This window comes from Rhinolophus sinicus, linkage group LG06 (genome assembly GCF_036562045.2).
Source record: "Rhinolophus sinicus isolate RSC01 linkage group LG06, ASM3656204v1, whole genome shotgun sequence".
NCBI classification, from domain to species: Eukaryota; Metazoa; Chordata; class Mammalia; order Chiroptera; family Rhinolophidae; genus Rhinolophus; species Rhinolophus sinicus.
The window spans coordinates 76,466,008-76,488,588 of NC_133756.1; the positions used below are offsets into that span (position 1 = coordinate 76,466,008).

Here is a 22,581-nt window from a genome sequence, read left to right on the forward strand (position 1 = left end):
CTAGCTGTCCGAGTTCTTCCCTCATTCGCAGCTGCGGTAGCTCCGGGAAGCAGCGAGCTCGGCGCACTGAGCGAGGTCTGCGTCCTGCGCCCGCGCGGCTCTGTCTCCGCGCGCTTCTCCCTTCCCTCCTCCCCCCACTCACGCGAATCTCCCACCTGTAGGTGATTTCAGTTGGTAGTGGGCCTCTTCGTCTTGCCTGTCTGCTGTGCAGGGAGTCCTTTGTGGAGTTTTTGTTGTTCGATTCCTTTTAAATTCCAGGGGACCTTTACAGAGGCTCACCTCACGCCGCCATTTTTCCTCCAACTGCCTTTAAAACTTTTTATATTTAGTTCCATATATTGTTGAAGTGCAAAGGTTAACTCTCATTTATGCCCCAGCCAGCTCCGTGCAAGGGAGGTGGGTGAAGCAGTTGAGCTGGCGGGGAGAGGAATCCCTTAGGCTCTGTCAGGTGCTGGGTGTCCTGTGTCCTGTTCCTCCTCTGCCACCTGTTGGTTCTGTGGCCTTGGCCGAGTCACTGGGCCTCTGTAAGACCTAGTTTCTTCAAATTAATGGGGACACTAGGCGTACCTGTTTCCCATTGTTGTTGTACAAATTAGGTGAGACAGTCCATGGAAAACAGTCCAGAGGAGCTAGCTCTGTGGGCTCTCTGGCGCTTATTGACAAAGGAGTGGCAGGGTGACATGTGCTTGATGCCGACAAGCCGAGGCACACAGATTTTGTAGAGGGCTCCTCGGCCAGTTCATGACTGAGTATTAGTGAAGGGCGAGCTTGTTATATTGCCTCGGACCATAGACCTGTGCCCCGGCCTTGTCATCATCGGGGAAAAGGAACATGAACAACAGGAAAGCTTCTTAGGAAACTGGATTCTTATTTCAAGTGCCTTCCTAGCATCATGGTTAGCAGATAAGCCCACAACATACTTTTGTGCCCATTTTGCACAAAGTACAGAGAAGCCAGGGAACATATTAAAAATTTATGTTAAACGACTTGGTAACAACTACAACACAGCGTATCAGAATTGAAAATAAAAAACAGGCAAGTTGTGGGTTTCCCTTCCAAGAAAGGAACTATAATTAAGGAAATGAAGACAGACAAGATGTGGGAAATAAGGATTGTCCAACTGTTACCTCTGAGAAATTATTTGTAAGAACATGGAGTTTCTATTCCTCTGTAATTTTATTTTTTATTAGTTTCAGGTGTACAAAGCAATGCAATAGTTAGACATTTAAACCCCTCATAAAGTGGCAATACACCCCCCAAGCTACTACCCCGCTGACATCTTATATAGCTGTTACAATACCATCTACTAGCTTCCCTATGTTGTATCCACATCCCGTGCCTATACATACCTAAACATTTAGTTATAGTTGACATTCGGTATTATTCTACTTCAGCTTCAGGTGTCTAGCGCATTGGATGCAATCTATGAAGTCATCCCCCTGATAAGTCCAGTGCCCATCTAGCACCTTACATGATCTTTACCATATTGTTGGTTATAGTCCCCATAGTATTAACTACCAATTGTATTTTCTTAATACCTTCAACTTTTTCACCCTGCCTCCAACCCCTTTCCCATCTATCACCCTGATAGATCTAGTACCTGTCTGGCACCTTACCTAGTTATTACAGTATTACTCGGTGGTGATGAACTCCTTCAGCTTTTTTTTGTCTGGGAAGCTCCTTATCTGTCCTTCAATTCTACATGACAGACTTGCTTGGTAGAGAAATCTTGGTTGTATGTCATTACTTTTCATCACTTGGAATATTTCCTGTCACTCCCTTTTTGCCTGCAAAGCTTCTGTTGAGAAATCAGCTGCCAGTCTTTATGGGGCTCCCTTGTAGGCAACTAACTGCTTTTCTCTTGCTGCTTTTAAGATTCTCTCTTTGTCTTTAAGGTTTCTCATTTTCCTTATAATGTATCTTGGTGTTGGCCTCTTTGGGTTTATCTTGTTTGGGACTCTCTGCACTTCTTGGGCTTATATGTCTATTTCTTTCATCAGGTTGGGGAAGTTTTCTGTCATGATTTCTTCAAATAGGTTTTCAATTCCTTGCTCTGTCTCTTCTCCTTTTGGTACCCCTATAATGTGAATGTTGGTACGCTTGATATTGTCCCAGAGGCCCCTTAAACGCTCCTCAGTTTTTTGGATTCTTTTTTCTTTTTGCTGTTCTGGTTGGACGTTTTCTGCTACCTTATCTTCTACATCGCTGCTTGGATCCTCTGCTTCATCTAATCTACTGTTGATTCCTTGTAATATGTTCTTCATTTCTCTTATTATCCTTTATATCTGATTGGTTCTTTCTCATGGTTTCCATCTCCATATTTATGCTTCTTATCTCTGTGTTGAAGTTCACCCTGAGATCATTAAGCATTCTTATAAACGGTGTTTGGAGTTCTGTGTCTGATAGATTGCTTATCTCCATTTCACTTAGTTCTTTTTCTGGAGCGTTATTCTATTCTTTTGTTTGGGATGTGTTTCTTTGTCTTCCCATTTTGGCTGCCTCCCTGTGTTTGTTTCTATTTATTAACATTAGGTAGGGCTGCTGTTTCTTCCGGTTTTAGAGTGGCTGTATGTGGTAGGTGTGCTGTTGGGTTCAGTGGCACAATCTTTCTGGTCACCTGAGTTACTCCCTCCAGGTGTGTCCTTTGAGTGGGTTGTGTGTGCCTTCCTCTCGTAGTTGAGCCTTGGTTGATAATTGCACATCAATGGGAAGGACTGACCCTCGGGCTCACTGGTTGTGAGGACTGGCCTTGACTACAGTGGAAGAGTTGTTGTGCAGGGGCTGATCCGATGGAGTAGGATCTGCCTCAGCAGGACTTTGGTGCCTCCTCAATCCATCCCTTGGGTGTGTAGTACTTGGAGGCAGCTGGGTGATGCTCCAGCTCTTTTTGAAACTGGCCACTGGGGGCACCAGCCCCAGGACCACCTTGGAGGGGATCCACTGTAGGTCAAGTTCATCTCCAGCCTGTGTCCCACCTGGGCCACCTGGCAGAAGCCACAAAGAAATCCACAGATAGCTGCCACCCATGCTGTGCTTGGAAGCACCTTGAGAAGCCAAGCTGCCAGCCAAGGCCAGCTGCCTCTAGTGCCAGGCTTAGGGCTGCTCAGCCAGAGGTATAGGACATGCTCAAGCCAGATGCTGCTTCTCTGAGTTCTGCGAACCTTTGACAGTCTAGGAAAGCCTGGAGCTTGAGCCAAGGCATGCGGTTTGTACGAAAAAACCACTGGAAGTGACCTGGGTGTGCCTGAAAGTTGGGAATCACCAGGGTGTGGCACACTAACTGAGGAGACTCAGATATGGCAGCCGCCTTGTCTGCACACGGGAAAGGGTGAGGGCTCAGCAAAGAAACAAGGGCCTCTACCAGCTTCCCCGTCCAGGAGAAAGCCGTCTCTCCAGCCCCTGTCCCAAGCCAGACAACACAATTCCACACCATATGTCCCTGTCACTTCTCCAGTTGCTGCCCCAGAGCTCGAGCTCAGAACAAGTGATTCCATTGATGAGTACCGTGTTTCCCCGAAAATAAGACCTAGCCGGACAATCAGCTCTAATGCGTCTTTTGGAGCAAAAATTAATATAAGACCAGGTTATATTATATTATTTATTGTATTGTATTATGTTGTATTATACTATATTATATTTTAAACCTGATCTTATATTACAGTAAAATAAGACCAGGTCTTATATTAATTTTTGCTCCAAATGACGCATTAGAGCTGATTGTACGGCTAGGTCTTATTTTCGGGGAAACATGGTAAGTCTTTGCACAGTCCCTTTAAGAGGAGCGCCTGGGGGTACAGCTGTACTCAATCTCACTCAGTCACAATCTGCGCTGGTTTTCACAACCAGAAATTATGGGGACTTCTCTCCCTGGCCCTGGAACCCTGGGCTGGGGTGGGGCTGGGATCTCTCTCTCCTCTGGTGGTTGGGCAGAGATATCCTTCCCAATCTTTAATGGTCACACGCAGGTGTGCGACCAGCCCGTGCCAAGTCTCTGACCCTCCTACCAGTCTGGAAGTGGCTCTTTCTGCGCATACGTAGTTGAAAGGCTTCAGCTCATTTTGATTTTAGGTGATTCTTGATAATGCTTGTTTTGTAGATTAGTTGTAATTTTGATGTGCTTGTGATAGAAGGTAAGCAGAGCTTTTACCTACTGCGCCATCTTGGTTCTCTCTTCTGTTCTTGATCTGTGAGACTCACTGAAATATTTTTCCTGGGTTGTTGGACATCCCAGAAACCTTGTGAAAGAAAGGCAGAGCTTTTTATGGATATCATTTTGAAACCATAGCAAGTGTTGGCACGGTGGCTCATGTCCGCCCTTTCACACGACCCCTTACGAGCTGTGTGGTCTTAGGCGGCATCCTCGTCTGTACAGTGCGGCTGGTAATAGGAAGGTCGTTGTGAAGGTGAAGTGGTTAATGATCATGAAAAATAGTGTCTGGTACATGTCTCTGCCCTGTACGTGTTAGCTGTTGATGTTACCCACGTGATCTGTATTTTTGAAAAGGTGGATGGCATTAAGCATCCCTGGAAGGCATCCTCGCCTCCAAAAAAAATCTAGACACTGAAGAATTTAAAATCCAGTGGTAAAATTTTTTTGTTTTCTTGACAATACATAAATATATACATACACACACACACATTCACATACACACATACACATGTGATGAATGTGATGAATACATACATACATGAATGAATGAAGGGAGGGAGAGATCTTGAATGGGAGGGATGGAAGGAGGACTTCTGTAAGTATTACCTAATCCGACTCTAGGTTTTGAAGTCAAACCAACTTTGCTCTGACATTGAGAGAACTTGAAATTTTCCTTTTCATCATTTAGTTAAATGGGACATGAAATTTATTTGTCAAAATACTCCTGTTTATTTTAAGGCCTCAGTTTTTCAGAATTATATATATTTTTTGAACTGCTGTAATTTAATAATGATTGTGTTTTAGTTTATATAGACTACTCACATTCAGCTCATTTATCTTTTCACTTTGGTTTCTAACACTTCATTCCTTTTCCCCCCAAAATCCTTATAAAAACAAACAAAAAACCCTACATACATCCCTTCTGTACAGGGAAAGCCGCTAATCTCAAATTCTTAACTAGATCATCCAGTTTGCACACATTTTGGCTTGTCTTAAAGTTTGTATTTCACCTGTCTCAAAGCCGACAGACTTAGCTTTCATTAGTTCTTAGAACAATACTTGGTGTCACGGATTAAGTGTTTGGCAGGTCTTTCCCTGTATACATATACCACAAGTTGGGATTGAGGAGAAATTAAAACACTTTCTTCTGGTATTAAAAAAACCCCAAAACTAGTGCTTAATGCTTTATTGTCATGAGTGTGACAATGAAGTCCTGTGTTATTTATTTACTGTGACTTTGTATAGTTGTCTGATTTTATACTGAATTAATCAATATCATTTAACTTTTTTATAAGACATATGTTTATATGCAATGTGTATGTATATGGCATTTCTCTTTGTTTTGGGTTGCTGGAATATGTGACTTACCAGAATTTCAACAATCAAGAGAAAAAATAGGCCGCCAGCATGCAACCTCCATGTTTCACCAGTGTTTTTACTGCCAATTTCATATTTTTATTATGTTTTCATTGTCAAAGTTAAATTATCTGTTTTTAGAGCATATGAATTCCTATCTATCCAAATAAATAAAGCAAGTAGAAATAAAGCTCTACTTGCACCCGAGCAATCTGTATTTCAGAAATAACTTTGGTGGTAAACACCAGCTTTGCTATGTATAAGTGTATACGTGAACTTGTTTTTATTTAAAAAAATTTAAGTTTGCAGACCAGTTTAACTTTACAATTAAGTAACAACTTGAAAAATTGGAGACCATCAAATAGCATAAATTCTAAGCTTAATATGCCATTTTCTTCACTTCTAAATTAAGAAATGGGTATGTACACCCATTTCTCAAATTAATGTTTCCAAGATTTTACTGTTTACCTCCTAAAATGTCAACCAAGGTTGTGATGTTCCCTTCTTAAAATACTTTCATGTTTACCAAGTTTTCTTGGGTTTAGTTCTTTTGAAAAATAGAGTGGATGAGTGCTTTTCTCTTTGGCGAAAGCAACTAACAGAATTATTAGTTGTGGGTGTGTTGTATCCTTTTTGCAGACGTCAGTTTCTCATGTATGTCATATAAAATGATGATGGCATTTCTTTCTTTTGAAAGAAAGTCTTATGTGCTTATAATTTCTCCTTGCATTTGGAATATTTGAGTAATGCCAAGGATTAACTTTGGTTTGAAATAGAAAATGATTGAATTAAAATATAGGAGTGTATTCAGCTGCAAATGAGACTATCCAACTTTAGAAGGAACAGTTCTAAAATAAATGAAAGATTAAATCTGCCACCAGTTGAACTGGAACTTGGGCAGCTGGTGACACAAGCTGGTATTAGTACTGGCAAAACAAAGGGAGCAATCTTGACACAAGAAGGAAGTGATACCAGGTCTGGAACAATTTCTCTTGTGTATAAGACACAAGCGGTCTTTTCTTCATTATTAGACAGGTATGCTTTCTTGTTCCAATGACTTTTTTCCCCCTACGCTTATTATGGTTAAGTCAAAGATAAAAATTTTTGTTTAGAAATGCCCTCTTCATTTGAGTTTTCTTCATGTCTTCAATCTACTAGTACATAAACCTTGTCCCCAACCTGTGCTATTTAGCGTTCTTACTTTGCCACACAGCTGTATCACAGCAACTGCTCTCTGATTCTATTTGTGACCCGAATATATATAGAGAGAGCAGGTGCAGGACACAAAGTTCTGAGGACCCTGGAAAGGTGTGGGCATCGGAGCATCTCCGCGTCAGGTTCTGTGCTGAAGAGGCCGCAGACTGTTTTCCTGATATGACCTCATGCGGTCTGTCTTCAGTTTCAACTGTAAGAGAATTTTTTGTCAGCAGTAGGGCTGCAAGTGTTTGGAAAAAGAGATATTTGAGTATCTATGACTAGTATTTGCTGTGAAGTCACATAATTATCTAATTACTTTTGTTGAGATTGGCAGTAAAAACACTGGTGAAAGATGTAGGTTGGGTGCTGGTGACTGGAGGGCAGTGGTTGGGGAGAATGTAAGCAGTGGAACTACTTCTAATTGAAAAATAATTTTTATAAATAATTGTCACATATTTTTTCACAAAGCTAAACATTAGCAGAATAACTTCTGAGTTGCTTATTAATCCTCATTGAAGATTTATAATTTGTTCTTATCTTTCCACACTGTAAAAATACAGGTTCATGGAATTGTACGGCGGTCCAGTTCATTCAATACAGGTCGAATTGAACATCTGTATAAGAACCCACAGGCTCATATTGAAGGAAGTAAGTAATTTTCTTTTTCTGAACTCTCTTTCTATAGCTTCCTATATTATAAGGTACTTTCAAATGTCGTTTTTCTCAGAGCCCATCAAGTTGCAGTTATTTACTCATGAATTACCTGCACTGAATGCTATCCACATGCATCATGGCTTGCTGCCCCTGGGTCATAGTGCCATCTTGGTTAGACTGTTACTAGGATATCAGTCAGGTGATGCCACTCTAGAGACCGAGAGTAGACATGCCTTTGATCACCTATTTCCAGGCGTCCTTGTCCTCTCAAGTACTAAGATCAGCTCCTTATTCACAGAGCACCCTTGCTTTCTACGTTTGGTCTAATTTAATTAGGTTAAGCAATCTTTGTACATTTATTTATTTTTAAAAATAATTTCTAAAGACAGGTCCAAAAACAAATGGCAATAAAAACTGTATTTAATTGTTTTAGAGATCACTGTCAATATTTGGAGGTGTTTGTTATTTTTGTTAATAAAATTGCCTGCCTGTAGCTGTACAGTTTACACAGCACAGTCAGTGTTTTCTCATTTGATCTTTCCAGCAGCTCCCGAAGTTGTGAATGAGACCATTTTATAGATGAGGAAATGGAGGCAGAGAGAGGTTGTGACTTTTTTAGTGCCACAGACCATGTAAAAGACAGAGCTGGGACTAGGGCACAGGGTTTTTTAACTTCAAGTTTGGCCTGCTTTACTTGTCCAGTTTTTCCAGTTAGCAGGGATGATCTAGTCAGCTTGTAAACAATCAGTGATTTTGTATTCACCTCAGAGCCTGGAATAGTTGAAGGTTTGGGTCACTTGTACAGATAGTGACATCATCAGGAAGATGACCTAGTTGTCCCCAGTAACGGCTTTTCACCTTAATATTTAGGTTATTCATTAATCCTCCTTGAAAATTATTATCATTTTTGTGCAAAGTACATACTGGTATGGCTGTTGGAGCTACACAGAGATCAAGATTGTGTAAAAATAATGAAAAGACCACATTAGCAAATCGCCCATATGTATGTCAGATCCTTCTCCCAATGAAATCAGTGTGAGGGTCTGCTTAGGTTTTGGGTTACACTAGGCTAGTGGTCCCTCAGTCAGTTATGTCACTACTGCAGGCAGCTCGTGGGTGGCTTAAGGACGATGTTTAGGAAGCACTTCACAAGTGCTGCATGAAAGTCTCTGAACATCGTGGCCTGCACCTTTGTCATTGTGTTGGAGTTCTTTAGAGTATACACACTGCTGAGAGAGTTTCTTTTTCTGAGTCTCACTCTTATGTAGCACATAAGCACCTGTGAGCCGTAAGATATCTTAATTATATGAGGTGTGACAATTAAATCCGTAACTTGCTGCAACAATGTTGCTAACCTTTTTTGATATCAGAGGAATTATTCATTATGAATTTGTATCAACTGGACAGTTAAGCAAGTTTACTATTTGGAAGTGCTGAAAAGGCTGTGTGAAAAACTTAAATGACCTGAACTTTTCTCCAACGATTCATGGCCCTTGCATCGTGACAGTGCACCAGCTCACATGGCACTGACTCACCGATCTTTCCCCCAATGCCTTCTTTCTTTACCCGAAGATAAAGGAAATATAGGAAGGGAGACATTTTGATGACATTCAGGGCATCAGGGATAATACGACGACAGCTCTGATGGTCATTCCAGAAAAAAAGTTCCAAAATTGCTTTGAAGGGTAAACTAGGCACTGGCCTCGGTGCATAGCTCCCCAAGGGGAGTACTTCGAAGGTGACCATAGTGATATTCAGCAATGAGGTATGGAGCACTTTTTCTAGGATGAGTTCACAAACTTAATTGTCATACCTCATATAACATATGATTTTGTTTTTGAACTTCATCTGAGTTTTTACAAATCCTGTAGAGACATACGCAACAAATGTGAATATCTTTCTACTATTTAGGTTTTTAAAGACTCTGCTGCCCTAGAACCAGTCTGTTTTTCAGACTTTTGGAATATGCATTTCAATGTTGATACTTTACAAAACGGGGCGTATGTTGTTTTCTTCTATTTAATGCTATGTTTTGAACCCTAAAGACATGAAGTTGCATTATGGTGACCTCACCGACAGTACCTGCCTTGTGAAGATAATTAACGAAGTCAAGCCTACAGAGATCTACAACCTCGGAGCCCAGAGCCATGTCAAAGTAAGCCATTTCCGTTATTGTGGTTTCTCTGGCTGTTCCTGACTTACTCTGTACTTTATCTTTTGTCTGTTGCTTCTGAATACAGTACTACAACCACAAGTCCTAGTCCTCAAGTTTAATCATCAATACTAGTTTGAATATTAATGAATCCTAGTAAAAATACTAGTACAGTTTTAAAAGTACATTCTCTGTTATTGAGCAATATAATAAAATCTTACTGCTAGCATTAAAATGGCAGCATTCATTTATTTTCGGTTGATTTTGTAGTTATGAACCCTGCTTAGATATATTTTCTTTAATTTCAAGTCACATTGTAAATGAAGTGGTTTGTTAAAATATTGCAAAATGTAACTCAATAAAACTCCTATTTTAATATTAATTTTTGGTAGTGGTTATATTACTGGCTGAGAAAATAGTATTTTTGAGTCCCAATAATATGTTAAAATTAATGGAATTAACTTTATATTATAAGTGGTAAAAATCATTGGAAGAAAAACTTTTTAGCCTCTTCTCTCCTCAGTGTGATACAGCCAATATTGATTTCTTTCCCCGTGTTCAGATTCTCTGGTTGTCTATATATCTCTCTTTAGTTTTTTGTTCTGGAACAAACTGCATTAAACCTGCGAAGCCCCTCCAGAGGGTTCTAGCAGTTTGCTTAATTCAAGTTTTTGCTTATCCTAGTGCTCTCTTGAGTGCGTGAAATCTGAAGCCAGGTATGATATGAGATCTAGTTAGACACTTTTTAACCAGTATAGTTAGTGGAGCTTCGAAATAAAAGCAAATTAACTCTATGTTAAAACAGTCCAGAAAAAATCTATCAGCATTTTTTTGCTGTTTGATGACTGAATTTAGCAATCTTATATCAGAAAGTCTTTAAGGTGATTGGCTATTTCTCCATATCCCAACTTTGGGCTGAGTGGAAGCTGTATGCCTGTTTTATATCTCTGTTAGTTTAAGGGAGAAATTGTAAAGTAGCTCAAAGGAAACCAGGTGTAGAACATACAGAAAAAAGTGGTAAGCACAGTTTTGTAATTGATGTCAAATGTAAAAATTGAGGTAAATCCTCATAATTTTTCTCTAAAATGTTAACCTTGAAGGATGGCTGTGTGTCCATCAATAAAAATACTTCTTAATTTCTGTGTTATTTAAAAAGAAATTAACACCTTTCTTAATCTCTGATGGTTGTTTTGTTTCTAAGTTTAAGCTTTGAGCTGTGAAAGGTATTGCGGACAGAGCAGAGCAGAGCTGTTTTTGTAAACGTGTTTTCTCATTTTGAAAGGCTGTCTTATGTGCACTACGCCTTGAGAGATTATCACCCACTTTCCTATGGAGAAGCAGTGACTTTATCACTCCTGGAATGAAGACTTCATTTATCCCTAACTGGAGCAACCAGTCCATCTGCCACATTATAACTTATCTGGCTGCTTCTTGGCCTCCTGACCAACCATGAGACTATCTTCCAGATAAAATAGAATGTTTTGGATGAATGCTCTGTTATTTAATTTCCTTCAGATTAAGAAGTTTCCTCTGTGATTGTAGTGAGTTTATCACCTCTGGGAAGCTACAAACTGGCCTGGTGTGTGATGCAGAAAATTTTATAAGATTTATTTCTAGAAGGCCTTCCCCCTACCATTTTGGTAGTAAATGAGCCTGTCTTTTCCTTTTTCTAAAACGTTTTTGTAGTTCAAAACATCTGACATACTTTCCTTATTTGAAGTGAGCCTACTAGTATCTGGTTATCATTCTAGGGTAGGTGTACTCTCAGTGTAGAAAGCATGGGGCATTGAGTTGATTCCTTCTAAGTTGCTATATATGTGAAGTTACCTTTTTTATTGTGTTTTGCCTGCTTCTCTTAAAGGCTGGTTAATTGGCAGAAATGGTACTTAGTTGAACATGAATTTTGGCTTGTAAGATCATTTAGCCCTTTGAACAAATATTTGCATGTATGGTAGAGTGGAAGACACTCAACTACTCTAGATGTATAAAGATATTAAAACCCACTTTTGCTGTGGGGGGTTTCAACTTTCATAGTGGTGATTTGTGGCAGGTGACAGGCTGACGTGAATACCTTTGAGTCTTCAGAGAAGGGTGAGAGAGAACTTGAGTTTGAGGGGATTGTGCATGGTGTCGCGGAGGCAGTTTAGGGGGGAAGTTTATAAACACAGTTTGTAGGACGTGGTAGACAAAAGGGAGGTAATGATATAAGTCACAAGTTAGAAAATTTGGGACATGTTGGCAACATGAGCATTCTGGATTACCTGAGAAAACGTTTGGAGAAGAACTGTGACGTGAGGAATCAGGGCTACCTCGGGGCAGCCTCAGCATGTCTTTGAACAGGGGCAAATAGATTCAGAGCTGAAGTTTACAGGTAAGAGTCGAAGTAGTGCTTCAGAAGAGATAGGAAGCTGTCGGATGAAAATGGTGGCATTAGAAGTGGAAATGATGGGGATGAAACAGGAAGCCTGGTAGGGCGATCCCTCTGCTGACAAGATATGGGGGTCAGGGGGGAGGGGGAACGGTGTTCCAGTGTCCAGGGGGCCAGGCAACTGAGGGTACCTCTACTGGAATCGGGCATGTGGAGGCGCTGTTGGACTTGTGTGGAGGAAATGAGCAGTTCCCTCTTGGATACATTCCACTGCTAGTACTTAAAGGGCATTCCCATGAAGCAGGTCATGAGGCAGTTGAAGTATGCTGTGAGGTCTGAGAGAGATTTGGGGTACAAAGATGTAAGTTCATCCTGGGAGTTTTTGAGATGCTAAGGCAGCAGATGGAAAAAGAGGAGGGAAGCCTGAAGCCTGAAGCCTGGGGGCATGCATGTGCTTATAGTGTGGAGGGAGCAAGAGTCCTCACTGGCGACGGGGAGTAGACATGGAGAGGCAGGAGGGTGGCATTGGGTCACAGAAGTAAAGAAAAAACTAAGCAGGCCATTTCAAGCAGGAGAAGATGTCAGCAGTGCTAGATAAGTCAGGCAAGTCCCGGGGAATGAGGACCGGGCAAGGCCACTGGCCTTGGCAGGAAGTGTACAGAGGATTTGTGACTTTTACAAAGAGGATTTTAGCAATATGATAGAGAAGGTAGCCAGAGTGCAGAGGGGTTAGAAGTTCAGGGATTATGGGGTGAATGCAAATTGAGTGGATTCTTTTCTAGAAATTCATGGTGTAAGGAAGAGAGAGAATATGATAGAACTCACTTCAGCATCAGCCGCAGGTTACTGGGTCCTTTTCCAGAATGTCTGATCCGTTAGGCTAGAGGGGCCAAGAACTTGCGTTCCTAGGACCTGTGCAGTAATGCTGCTCCTGGTCTGGGCGCTTCACTGCTCTCATGTTTTGGGCTTTTTGCTTTATCCAAATAGAATGTGCACCTTAAATGCATTTTTCTTAGGTCTTCTTCCTTTAATGTATCAGCTTTTGAATTTGGTAGAGAATAATCCTGTTCCTTGCCAGTTTAATGACTGTGTGAGCTTTTGAAGTCTAAAACTATACCTACAATCAAGAATGATGACAACAGAAAGAGTCTAAGGAGAATCCAATATATGTTTATACCAAAATTCTTCACATTTGGGAAGCCTTTCCTGAGCAGTCCATGAGAATGAATACTTCTTGGGCACTCCTAATATTTTAGGGGAGTAGTACGAGGTCTGACAATTAAGTTCACCAACTTGTTGCAATGATGTTGCTAACTTTTTTTTGATATCAGAGGGAATATTCATTATGAATTTGTATTAACTGGACCAACAGTTAACCAAGTTTACTATTTGGAAGTGCTGAAAAGGCTGCATGAAAAAGTTAGACGAAAATGACCTGAACTTTTTGCCAACAATTCATGGCTCTTGCATCACGACAAAGCACCAGCTCACACGGCACTGTCTGTGAGGGAGTTTTTAGCCAGTAAATAAATAACTGTATTGAAACACCCTCCCTACTCACCTGATCTGGCCCCCAGGGACTTCTTTCTTTACCTGAAGATAAAGGAAATATTGAAAGGAAGACATTTTGATGACATTTAGAACACATCAAAGGTAATATGACAACAGCTCTGATGGCCATTCCAGAAAAAGAGTTCCAAAATTGCTTTGAAGGGTGGACTAGGTGCTGGTGTTGGTTCATAGCTTCGCAAGGGGAGTACTTCGAAGGTGATGATAGTGATATTCAGCAATGAGGTGTGTAGCACTTTTTCTAGGATGAGTTTGCGAACTTAATTGTCCCACCTCGTGTGAGTACCAGCCACTGTTGGAACGCCCCTTAAAAGCCCGTGTTCCATGCCATATTTCTACTGTGATCTAATGTCAGATTGATTCTTAGTCATGGAAAGAGTGGATGTGGGGCAGGGACTGGCATGATGGCAGCTGGTGATGACAGACTGCCAGGGTGCTCGGGGGACGCTGCTCGGTCCCTTACAATTCCCAGCCTCTCTGCGTTGGGCTTCAGTTGTCTGCCTCGTCTCCTGGCAGCCTGTTAGCGGGTAAGATGGAAAATACATGTGAGTATTTTGTTTCTTATAATTAATTTCTCTGTTTTAATCAGGTTTGTGGGATTTATTGATTCATAGACAATAGTTTTTAAACAAAAGGTCTTTCAGACAGTGGAATGCCTGCAATTATGTTAATTAAAATACATTTCTTATTATTTGGTTTGGAGCTCTTTTGAAAGAAGGTTCTAATATTAGCACATTTTGTATTTAATTTTGAATCCATGACTTCTACACTGGGAACTGTTTGTGTTGGCTTCTCTTTGCACAGAATAAGGTCTTCTATCACTCTCACTTCTAGTTAATTTGATGTGGGCTATGGTATGCTAAAAGTAAGGAAAATAAAATAATAGGAAGTTGGTCTGGTTTCCTGTAGGAAACCAGTGAAGATGAAATTGGTTCTTGGAATAAACCCACAGCAGTCTGGGAAATACTGACTGAAGACATTTTTCTGAATCATAAACAGAAAAATTATGACTCACGAAGTATAGGTCATTGAAAGGCTGATTTGCTCTTATGTGGGAGAAAGTGAGAGATGACTGAAATGTACTAGTTATTAAAAGTAGTTAAACCTCGCATGACGACATCATCTAAGTAGGAGCAAACTATCCAATGTATAGTGTTGCCCATTTTGATGGGGAATTGTTTTAGGAGCCTGTTTATTTTATATTTTTCTGTGTAAGTAATAGTTATTTAGTAATTTCTGTCTTAAATTTCATGTTTGTTCAATATTCATTCCTGTCATGATTTTGGATTTTTCCACCATTCTTCACAACTTCTTTGATAATCTTACATCACTTTTGAAGTCATAGTGTTGGATGAGATCTTTCTACAGTAAATCTAGTTCAGTATTACTCCCTTTGTCTCACAATGTCAGTAGAATTGCCTTTATTTTTTTCAGAGAATGAAAATTATGCAGTCATCGAATGTTAGAGTTAAAAGGAACTTTGGAAATATTATAATAAGATTTTTATTTTATAAATGAAGTTACCTGCTGACAATCACACATCTGGTTCCTGGCCAATCCAGGACTGGGACTCACATCTTTGTTTCTACAGTTTATTTTAAAGACCATTCAAGAAAATGATTATCTCGGCTAGTAATAATTCTATTGTAAGATAGCCTTTACCTTAAGTACTTTTTTACCCTACATATCTAAATTTTTTCTTAAGCTTATTTCCTCCCTCGTGTCTTTAGTACAGGCAGAAGAGGTCATTTACTCTTCACTTTTTAGTTTTGAGAAGGCTTTTCAAATTCTTTCTCAGTGTTGAAGACCTTGATTAAGTTTTTCTTTAACTTTCTCTTATTCAAATCGAATAAGTCCATACTTTTCATTCATTTTCTAACTCTTTAATTATCTTTTATTATTTTCTTTTCAATTCTCTATAAACTATTTAAATTTGTTTCATGACAGGTAGAAGGCCTAAGTGCCTGGGAGGTCAACGGGGGCATGGCCGAGTGAGTGGGAGCAGGATTTCCTATTCTAGTTGTGTGGGACCAGTTAGCAGATTCTGAACATGAAGCACAAAGGAGCCAAGTGTAAATGGTCCTCATAGTGGTACTTCCAGCCCAGAAACCTAGGCAAAGAGCAGAGCCACTTGTGAGCCAAGTAGGCAGACACCAAGTGAGAATCAGGGAGAGATGAGACAGAAAAGCCAGTCCACGGACTGAAGCTGGGAATTAAAACATGCATGAGAATTAAAGAGGGGACTGAGCAATTTCATCACCCGAGTTAAATAATTGTCATCTCGAGTGGCTTTTTCCTGGCTGGCCCTGAGAGTTGAAATTTATAGCTGGAGAGCTAACCCCCATATTTATCTCCAGGAAGCCTAAACCTCTTGTGGCTGCTCTAATTGAAGGGGGCGGGGGGAGAGGGCGCGGAGGGGTGGTGGTGACTGCTTGCACTGGGAGAATTGTGTTATGGTGGGACGGGCAGGTGCCTGGGTTGGACATCTGGTTAGTGCCTGAATAACCCACTTAGAGAACAAAACAAAATTGCTACAATGTGGCCCCTTCCTGGTAATTATAGCAAGGGTAGGGGGTGGCCTGTTAAAACCCAGAGCAAACAGCAGAGAGGACTGCTTCTGTGTCCTTGCTCATTCTCTTATTTATGTTGGGTCCTGGGGAGCCCTACAGGGAGGTGCCAGGAGAGCAGGAACATGAGGGCTAGGCAGGGGCTGTTAGAGAGAGAACTGTCAGAACATCCTTAAATGTGACTGAGGGGCTGGCCCCACGTCCCACGCAATTCCATCAGGTTGTGTGACTGCAGCTATCTACCTGTGCGCTCTGCCCGTTGCCTTTTACCAGGTCCTGTGCCAGCAGCATGCACAGGAGGCTCCCAGATGCAGACCATCGTGATGAGTATGCAAATAGACGACTGTCACAGGGCAGAAGGCACACTGTCTTACAGGCACGAGTTCTCACATCAGGGGTATACATCAGAATTCCCAGGACACAATTTCAGACCCAGGCCCACTCCAGAACCTGGGCTTCCTGTTCCCCTGGCTTCAGATCCTGGCCATGTCACATGCTACCTGTGTGACTTTGGCAGGGTGCTCAGCTTTACTACGATTCCTTTTCATCTCTAAAATGAGCACCTACCTTATTTTGTGGAGCCTATGGACCTTTGCACTTGCTTTTGCCTGTAAGTAATACTCTTTCCTCCATAGCCACCTGCCTAATTCTCTTAACCCCCTCCCCCCACTCCTTCCCCCGTCCCCTTTACTTAAATGTCAGCTTCTCAGCAGAGCATTCCTGATCATCCCATTTACAGCAGTACCCCTGGGAGTGGCTGCACGTCCGTACGTCTGTCCGTACGTCTGTCCTTCCTTCTGGAGAGAGCAGTCCAGCAGATAAATATAGCAGGAGCTGGGGGCGGTGGGACAGGAAGTGCGAAATGGCAGCTTGCTGCTCAGTCCTCCCCCCCTCCCCCCAGGCCCGGTGTGCTTTCAGCTCATAATGTAGGCCACCCTGAGGGGCTGTTCTGAGAAACAACGAGTGGGCTCTGGTGACGCAGTGAGTCCGCGGCCATCCACTCGCTATTGCGGAGGCCAGCCCTTTGCCACAGCTGCTGTTGGAAGTCATGTGCAGGACTGTTGTCCTATTCAAATGCCTGCAGTTTCTGCCACTGAAGCTTTAATTTGGCATGACATATTATAAAGGGCCAAACGATGTTTTGGAGCCGTTGTTTTTATCAAATGGGCCCTAGAATTCTGAGGCGAAAGACCTTGGCGATGAGCTGGCTCGGGCTCTCACTGCCGAATGCTGCTTGCAACTTCCGCTTGCTGAGGGGCAGAGCCTGCAGTCTAGGCTGGGACCCAGATCTAACCCGCGCTGTTTTCTTGTCATACTACTAATCTGAGAAGGCCGGATGGGCGGGGGGGTGTTACTGAAATATGAGGGGACCATAACACAAGACTGCTGTGTGAGCTTTACCTTTCTTGTCATTCCCACCTCTTATTACGCTGAAATTAAGTTTCGATGCAATAGGTTTCAGTTAAAAATATTGTTTTCTCTTTGCTGAAGGGAACTGGTTATAATTAATACCATATGAGTAGTGTTTGCATAGCTAGGAAGATCACCAAATATAACAATGCAAGGTGTGATGTTAGCACGTCAGTGATACTAAAATAAAATTCGTATATGGGGAAGATAGAAATCCCCAGTTACTAACTCATCAGGAATAATCACCATCTTTTTGGTTAAGATAGGTCAGTTCAAGTCAATATAACCTGTTTATACTGAGTGCCTATACTCTCCTGGTGTGTAAGTAAGTTTCCCTAAAAGCTCTGGGAGGTGAATAATACATGCTACTTAGGTAATCAGAAGACTCAGTGGCTGAATACCCAGAATGAACAATTTGTTTCTATTTACATGCTTACTTTTTTAAAAGAAATCGTCAAGTCAGTTATTTGACTATACTGTCAGTTAATCTGTTTTCTAAGATTTAAAAATCAATATTTCTGTTACAATACTGCAAATATATTTTTGTCCGTGTGTGTGTGTGTGTGTGTGTGTGTGTATAAATTATAACTCCACGTTGGATCTATGAAGATAACTTATTTTGCTTAGTAGATATATAAATTGATACAGTCTTATGTATTTTATGAGGTATTTTAAAATTAAATCTTATATTTTTACATGTAATTCTTATTTGTGCTCAGAGCAACATAAAAATCACTCTAATTTGATAGCAATTTATTAATGTTGAAATTATGAAGGTACCTATGGGCAGAAGGCTTTACTTTGTAAAGAGCAGTGAGCATAACTTTGAGAACCTGAATATTTATAAGGTGTGTTTGCATTTAGACCTCATATCCATGCACACTATAATAATGTCTGTTTCTTAAAAATTAGCTCCCTTATATATGAAGTGAATAAGGTGGATGGAGCAAACACTGGATGTTTTTACTCTCCTCAGATAGACATCTTGGGTGATAGAAACCTCCACACTTAAATAAAGTGTGTTTTTCCTTGTTTTTGGTCTCCAAATGTCCATTTCTTTTTCATCGATCTTGTTGTCTGTCACCTGTGTGGGCAGTCTCCATGATATTTAATAAATTTGATAACTAGTTTGTTAGGCTAAATTGCAGTACAAAACCTTTTCATAATTTGATGTTTGCTCTTGTAGTGCATAAACTGCACTAATGTAAGTATGGCTCATCAGTTCCTATGGCTCTTAGTAGAAGTTTCAGCATTTTTTATCTTATATTCCTGAGGGTGAAGCGGGACTGTACGCTGCTGGTGGGTCCCATGTGTCATCTGGCTCAAATTCTTCTTGGAAGTCTGTTATATATTTGAGCAATTGAATTCAAATCTAAAACCACTTAAAAAGTTCTTTATAGTCCATTAAGAATTTATATGAGAGAGAACACTCTATGAAAGTTCTCCTCTCCCTGTTCAAACAGATTGTTCTGTTTTATTAGATCTAGGTGGTATTGTAATTTTGATAACAGCTAATAATGTTTGGAATTTTGCTTATAATTAGTGGACCACACAAAGGTATGTTTGTTGGGTTTTGTACTTTTAATCCACTTACAATAGTGACTTGTTTACTAAATAAAATCGAAAGTATAATTTTAGCTTTGCAACAATTAAGCTAAAATTAATGCAAATAGCTAAATGTACACGTTTATCTTAACGTCAACTTCTAGATGTATTTAAACACAAATAGTAAACAAATCTAAAGAGTAAGTCAGTGAAGGCACTGTGAGTGAAACTTTTTTGCCTTAGACTTTTACTGATGAATGGAAAAGTGTTTTTTTGGATTCCCAATTAGATAAAAATATGTAACTTGCATAAATTAAAATGTAGACTTAAGTAACTTGTTTAATACCATGGTTAGCTATATCTGTTCCCCTCCCCACAAAAAAAGAACTTGTGTGTAAATATAAGAATTTAAATGTAACGGTTCTTTTAAAACACCTAATACAGCTTGATATCAAATATAATTTCTACTTTATCTTTTAGTACAAGTGGGATTTATAAAATTCTCTTTGTTAAAGTTAGATTCTTAATGTTGGTTTAGTAAGATAAAATGAAACCTTTTCTATTTCAAAGAAATTTAATGCAGAAAATGTTTTATTAACTTCTGTAAATCACTGATTTGGATACCTTGTCAGTGCCAGCAAGAAATAAATTCTAAGAAAATTGCTTTAATTTAGATTTCCATTGTTTGAAAAACTTCTAGCATCAAAAATTAGTAGGTTTCATTATGTTAATCTTTTTAGTAATATTCACATAATGTATACATTATTCTGGGATGTTAATAAAAAAATCATCTATGATGAATTTGAATTTGCTTTATTTACAAGTACATATGTATGCAGGCGTGGTTTGGCCTGTTAAAGTATGTTAAGTATGTGTGTTGATATGTTGTGTTGATAGAAATTATGCAGTTACTGTAAATGGCAAATTAGTGGAGAGAAGGCAGCCAGTGTGAGGTTTTCATTTTGTTTGTTATGTCAGGATAAAACCTTTCCTGAGTCTCCTTTCCACTTCCACCCCTATATATTTTATTGGTACCAGTTTATTTAACAGTAAAAAATCTGTATTGACAAAATCAACCTTTAAGGAGCATTCTTTAGGACTATTAACACATCATTAGTCCTGATTGAAAATATCAATCTTTACTGTGTGGATTAATTGTTAAATGGCTTGTTGAGGAAAGTTGTTTGTTTGTTTGTTTGTTTGTTTGTTTTGTTTAAGGTTCCCATATGGTTCACACTGGAATGTTTCTCTAGTGTGTCTGTTTTTTCATCCTGACTTTTGTCAGGACAGTTCAGAGCCAGCCTAGTCAGTTCTTAAAGGCGAGGTTCGGAGTTTCACTAGTATTCTGATGTATTTCTCCATTTTCCGTAAAAAAGAAGCACTTGAGTGTTTGACAGAGATTAGCTGATTATTAGGTCACAGTATTTGAGTTACTGTTAGTTTACATAATGTAAGTAAATACTTTTTTATCTGGTTGCTTTACATTTACTTTACATTAAATATTATGAAAGTGTTTTGGCTTAGTGACCATTTCATCATATCATTTTATAAGATATTTAGATTGTAATTTTGTAAAAAATAGCTCATTTTGTTGTAATTATTTAAGTGACTTAAAACTTCAGCTTTTCTTGTTACTTTTTAAAAAATAATAACTATAGAAGTTGCCATATTAGCTAAACTTGATCAGCAGCGATAATGGAAAAAACTGTTATGGTTTATGTTAAACAATGAATCTTCAGTACTCTTTCAGTTTTAGAAAGTTGCTTCACAGAGAAATAAATAGAAATTCCTGGTGAGCTTCTACATTTTTGTGCGGAAGCAAGTTATTTCTGAAGCTCCCCTTGTCATCTGTCTAGAGACATGATTCTTTCTGGAACGGGGGTAGTTTCTGGTGTATAGAGGAGTGTTGTGCCCTTTTACACACATAGATGGCAGCAAAGTGTTACAAGACAGTGGAAGTCAACCTTGTAGTTGTGAAAGATGAGTGACAATATAAACTGATCTCTATCAACGTAGCTGCCTGTGTCCTGTAGTTAAACATAAAATAAGAAAGAAAGTCACTATTGATAACACAAGAGTATAGGAGAATGAAGAAGGCTCTAAGAAGCTATAATACACTGAATTTCTGGACAAATCCCAAGTGGGAAAGCTTAATCTTTTAAGGTATGTCATCCACTCCTGTAAGGTGATAGAAATCAGCTAAGATAATATGCATGTCAAAATAAAAAGACAGTGAAGGGCTGGGGCGGTGAGGGGGGGTGGTAGGGAAAGAGGGAGGTAAAAGAGAAACCATACCCAAGTTTCAGCAGCAAGTAATGGCCTGCTGCCTGTGGGTCCTGTAGAGTTTGGCCTGCGTGTCTCCTTAGTTAAGCAAGTTACAGAGCGGAAATGTCAGTCCCGAATCAGGCAAACATTCCATGGGAACATTTGCTCAAATGTCAGCATTTTAGAAAATAGAACTGCAGTCTATTATGGTCTGGTCCCCAGGCTGGTTTTGCTATTAAACACACAAGTACAAATATATTTCTTCAGAATGCGTTTGCAATTAGCAAGTAATTTTTTGTCTTAATTAGCATTCCTAAATAATGACATGATCACTATAAAATATGACAGTCATTATAACTAATATTTAATGTGTCTGTTTCTGAGGAGCTTTCTGTGGCTCCCCACAAATTTCCAAGCTAATTTTCAAGTTTTAGAATTGAATTTGGTAAAATCACAGTCATGAGGATCTAATGAAGTAAAATCGTGTATATTAGAAATCTGAGATATGGAAATATGTTATAAAAATGCAATTTATAACATGTTCTGAACTATCAAATCATGTCAGTATCTTACTACTTATAAACATAAGGGCTCCTTAATACTTCTAGCGTAATGGTAATATAGTTCAGGAAAACATTTCCCATACCCCTCACTTGTTTTCTGATCTGCTCGCATGCGATTTAGTACCACAGAATAATCTCTGTGTCAGAAAATCGAGTCCAAAGGTGTGTATGACAACTAGCTCAAATGCAGGGTCTGGCAAGTCTCTCTCGTGACAGCAACTTACTTCTCACATAATTATTTTTTTAGTAAATTTGATATCTTAACAACCTTTTCCCTCATTTCTGGGTTCAAAAAATAACACTTAATATAATTTATTTCTCATACTTAATAAAGGCTTACTTGAGAGTATATTGCCGTTCACTCTCTAGCAGCTTCAAGCAAACGCGGTTAGGAGGGAATGTGGTTTGCCAGGGTTTGCGGTGGTTTCCAGCCCCATTTGCTGTGCACTGTAATGGGCCTCAATGTTGTTTTAATGAAGCATAAAACATATTCCGGCTGCTGCTTGTTACTTATTAATGATTAAATGGTTATACTCTGTCACATATCAATAGGAAAAGAAGATACACACACGTATGTGTTCTGTTTTTCCGTTTTAAACAATCGATTGTGTTAACTTCAATTTGTATGCACACATAGGTCTGTGTTACTCTTTTTTTCCCCTGTAGTATGGGCTGTGTAAACACAGAAACTAAGAAAAATTTGAATTAGTCAATTTGAATTTAATTCTAAACATGTAATAATTTTATAATTTTGCAGGCTTTCAATTTCATTAATTAAATGGAAT

General features: G+C 39.6%; 1 protein-coding gene across 5 annotated transcripts in view; it reads left to right on the forward strand.

Annotated features, from left to right (window-relative positions):
- The window catches only part of GMDS (GDP-mannose 4,6-dehydratase), a 649,100-nt gene that overhangs the window by 113,426 nt on the left and 513,093 nt on the right, over positions 1 to 22,581 (forward strand). For all 5 annotated transcript variants that reach the window (XM_019752387.2, XM_074335315.1, XM_074335318.1 and 2 more), the window contains 2 exons: positions 7,264 to 7,351; positions 9,403 to 9,512. In XM_019752387.2, coding sequence (XP_019607946.1) covers positions 7,264 to 7,351; positions 9,403 to 9,512 — 198 coding nt within the window. The remainder of the gene's footprint in view (positions 1 to 7,263; positions 7,352 to 9,402; positions 9,513 to 22,581) is intronic.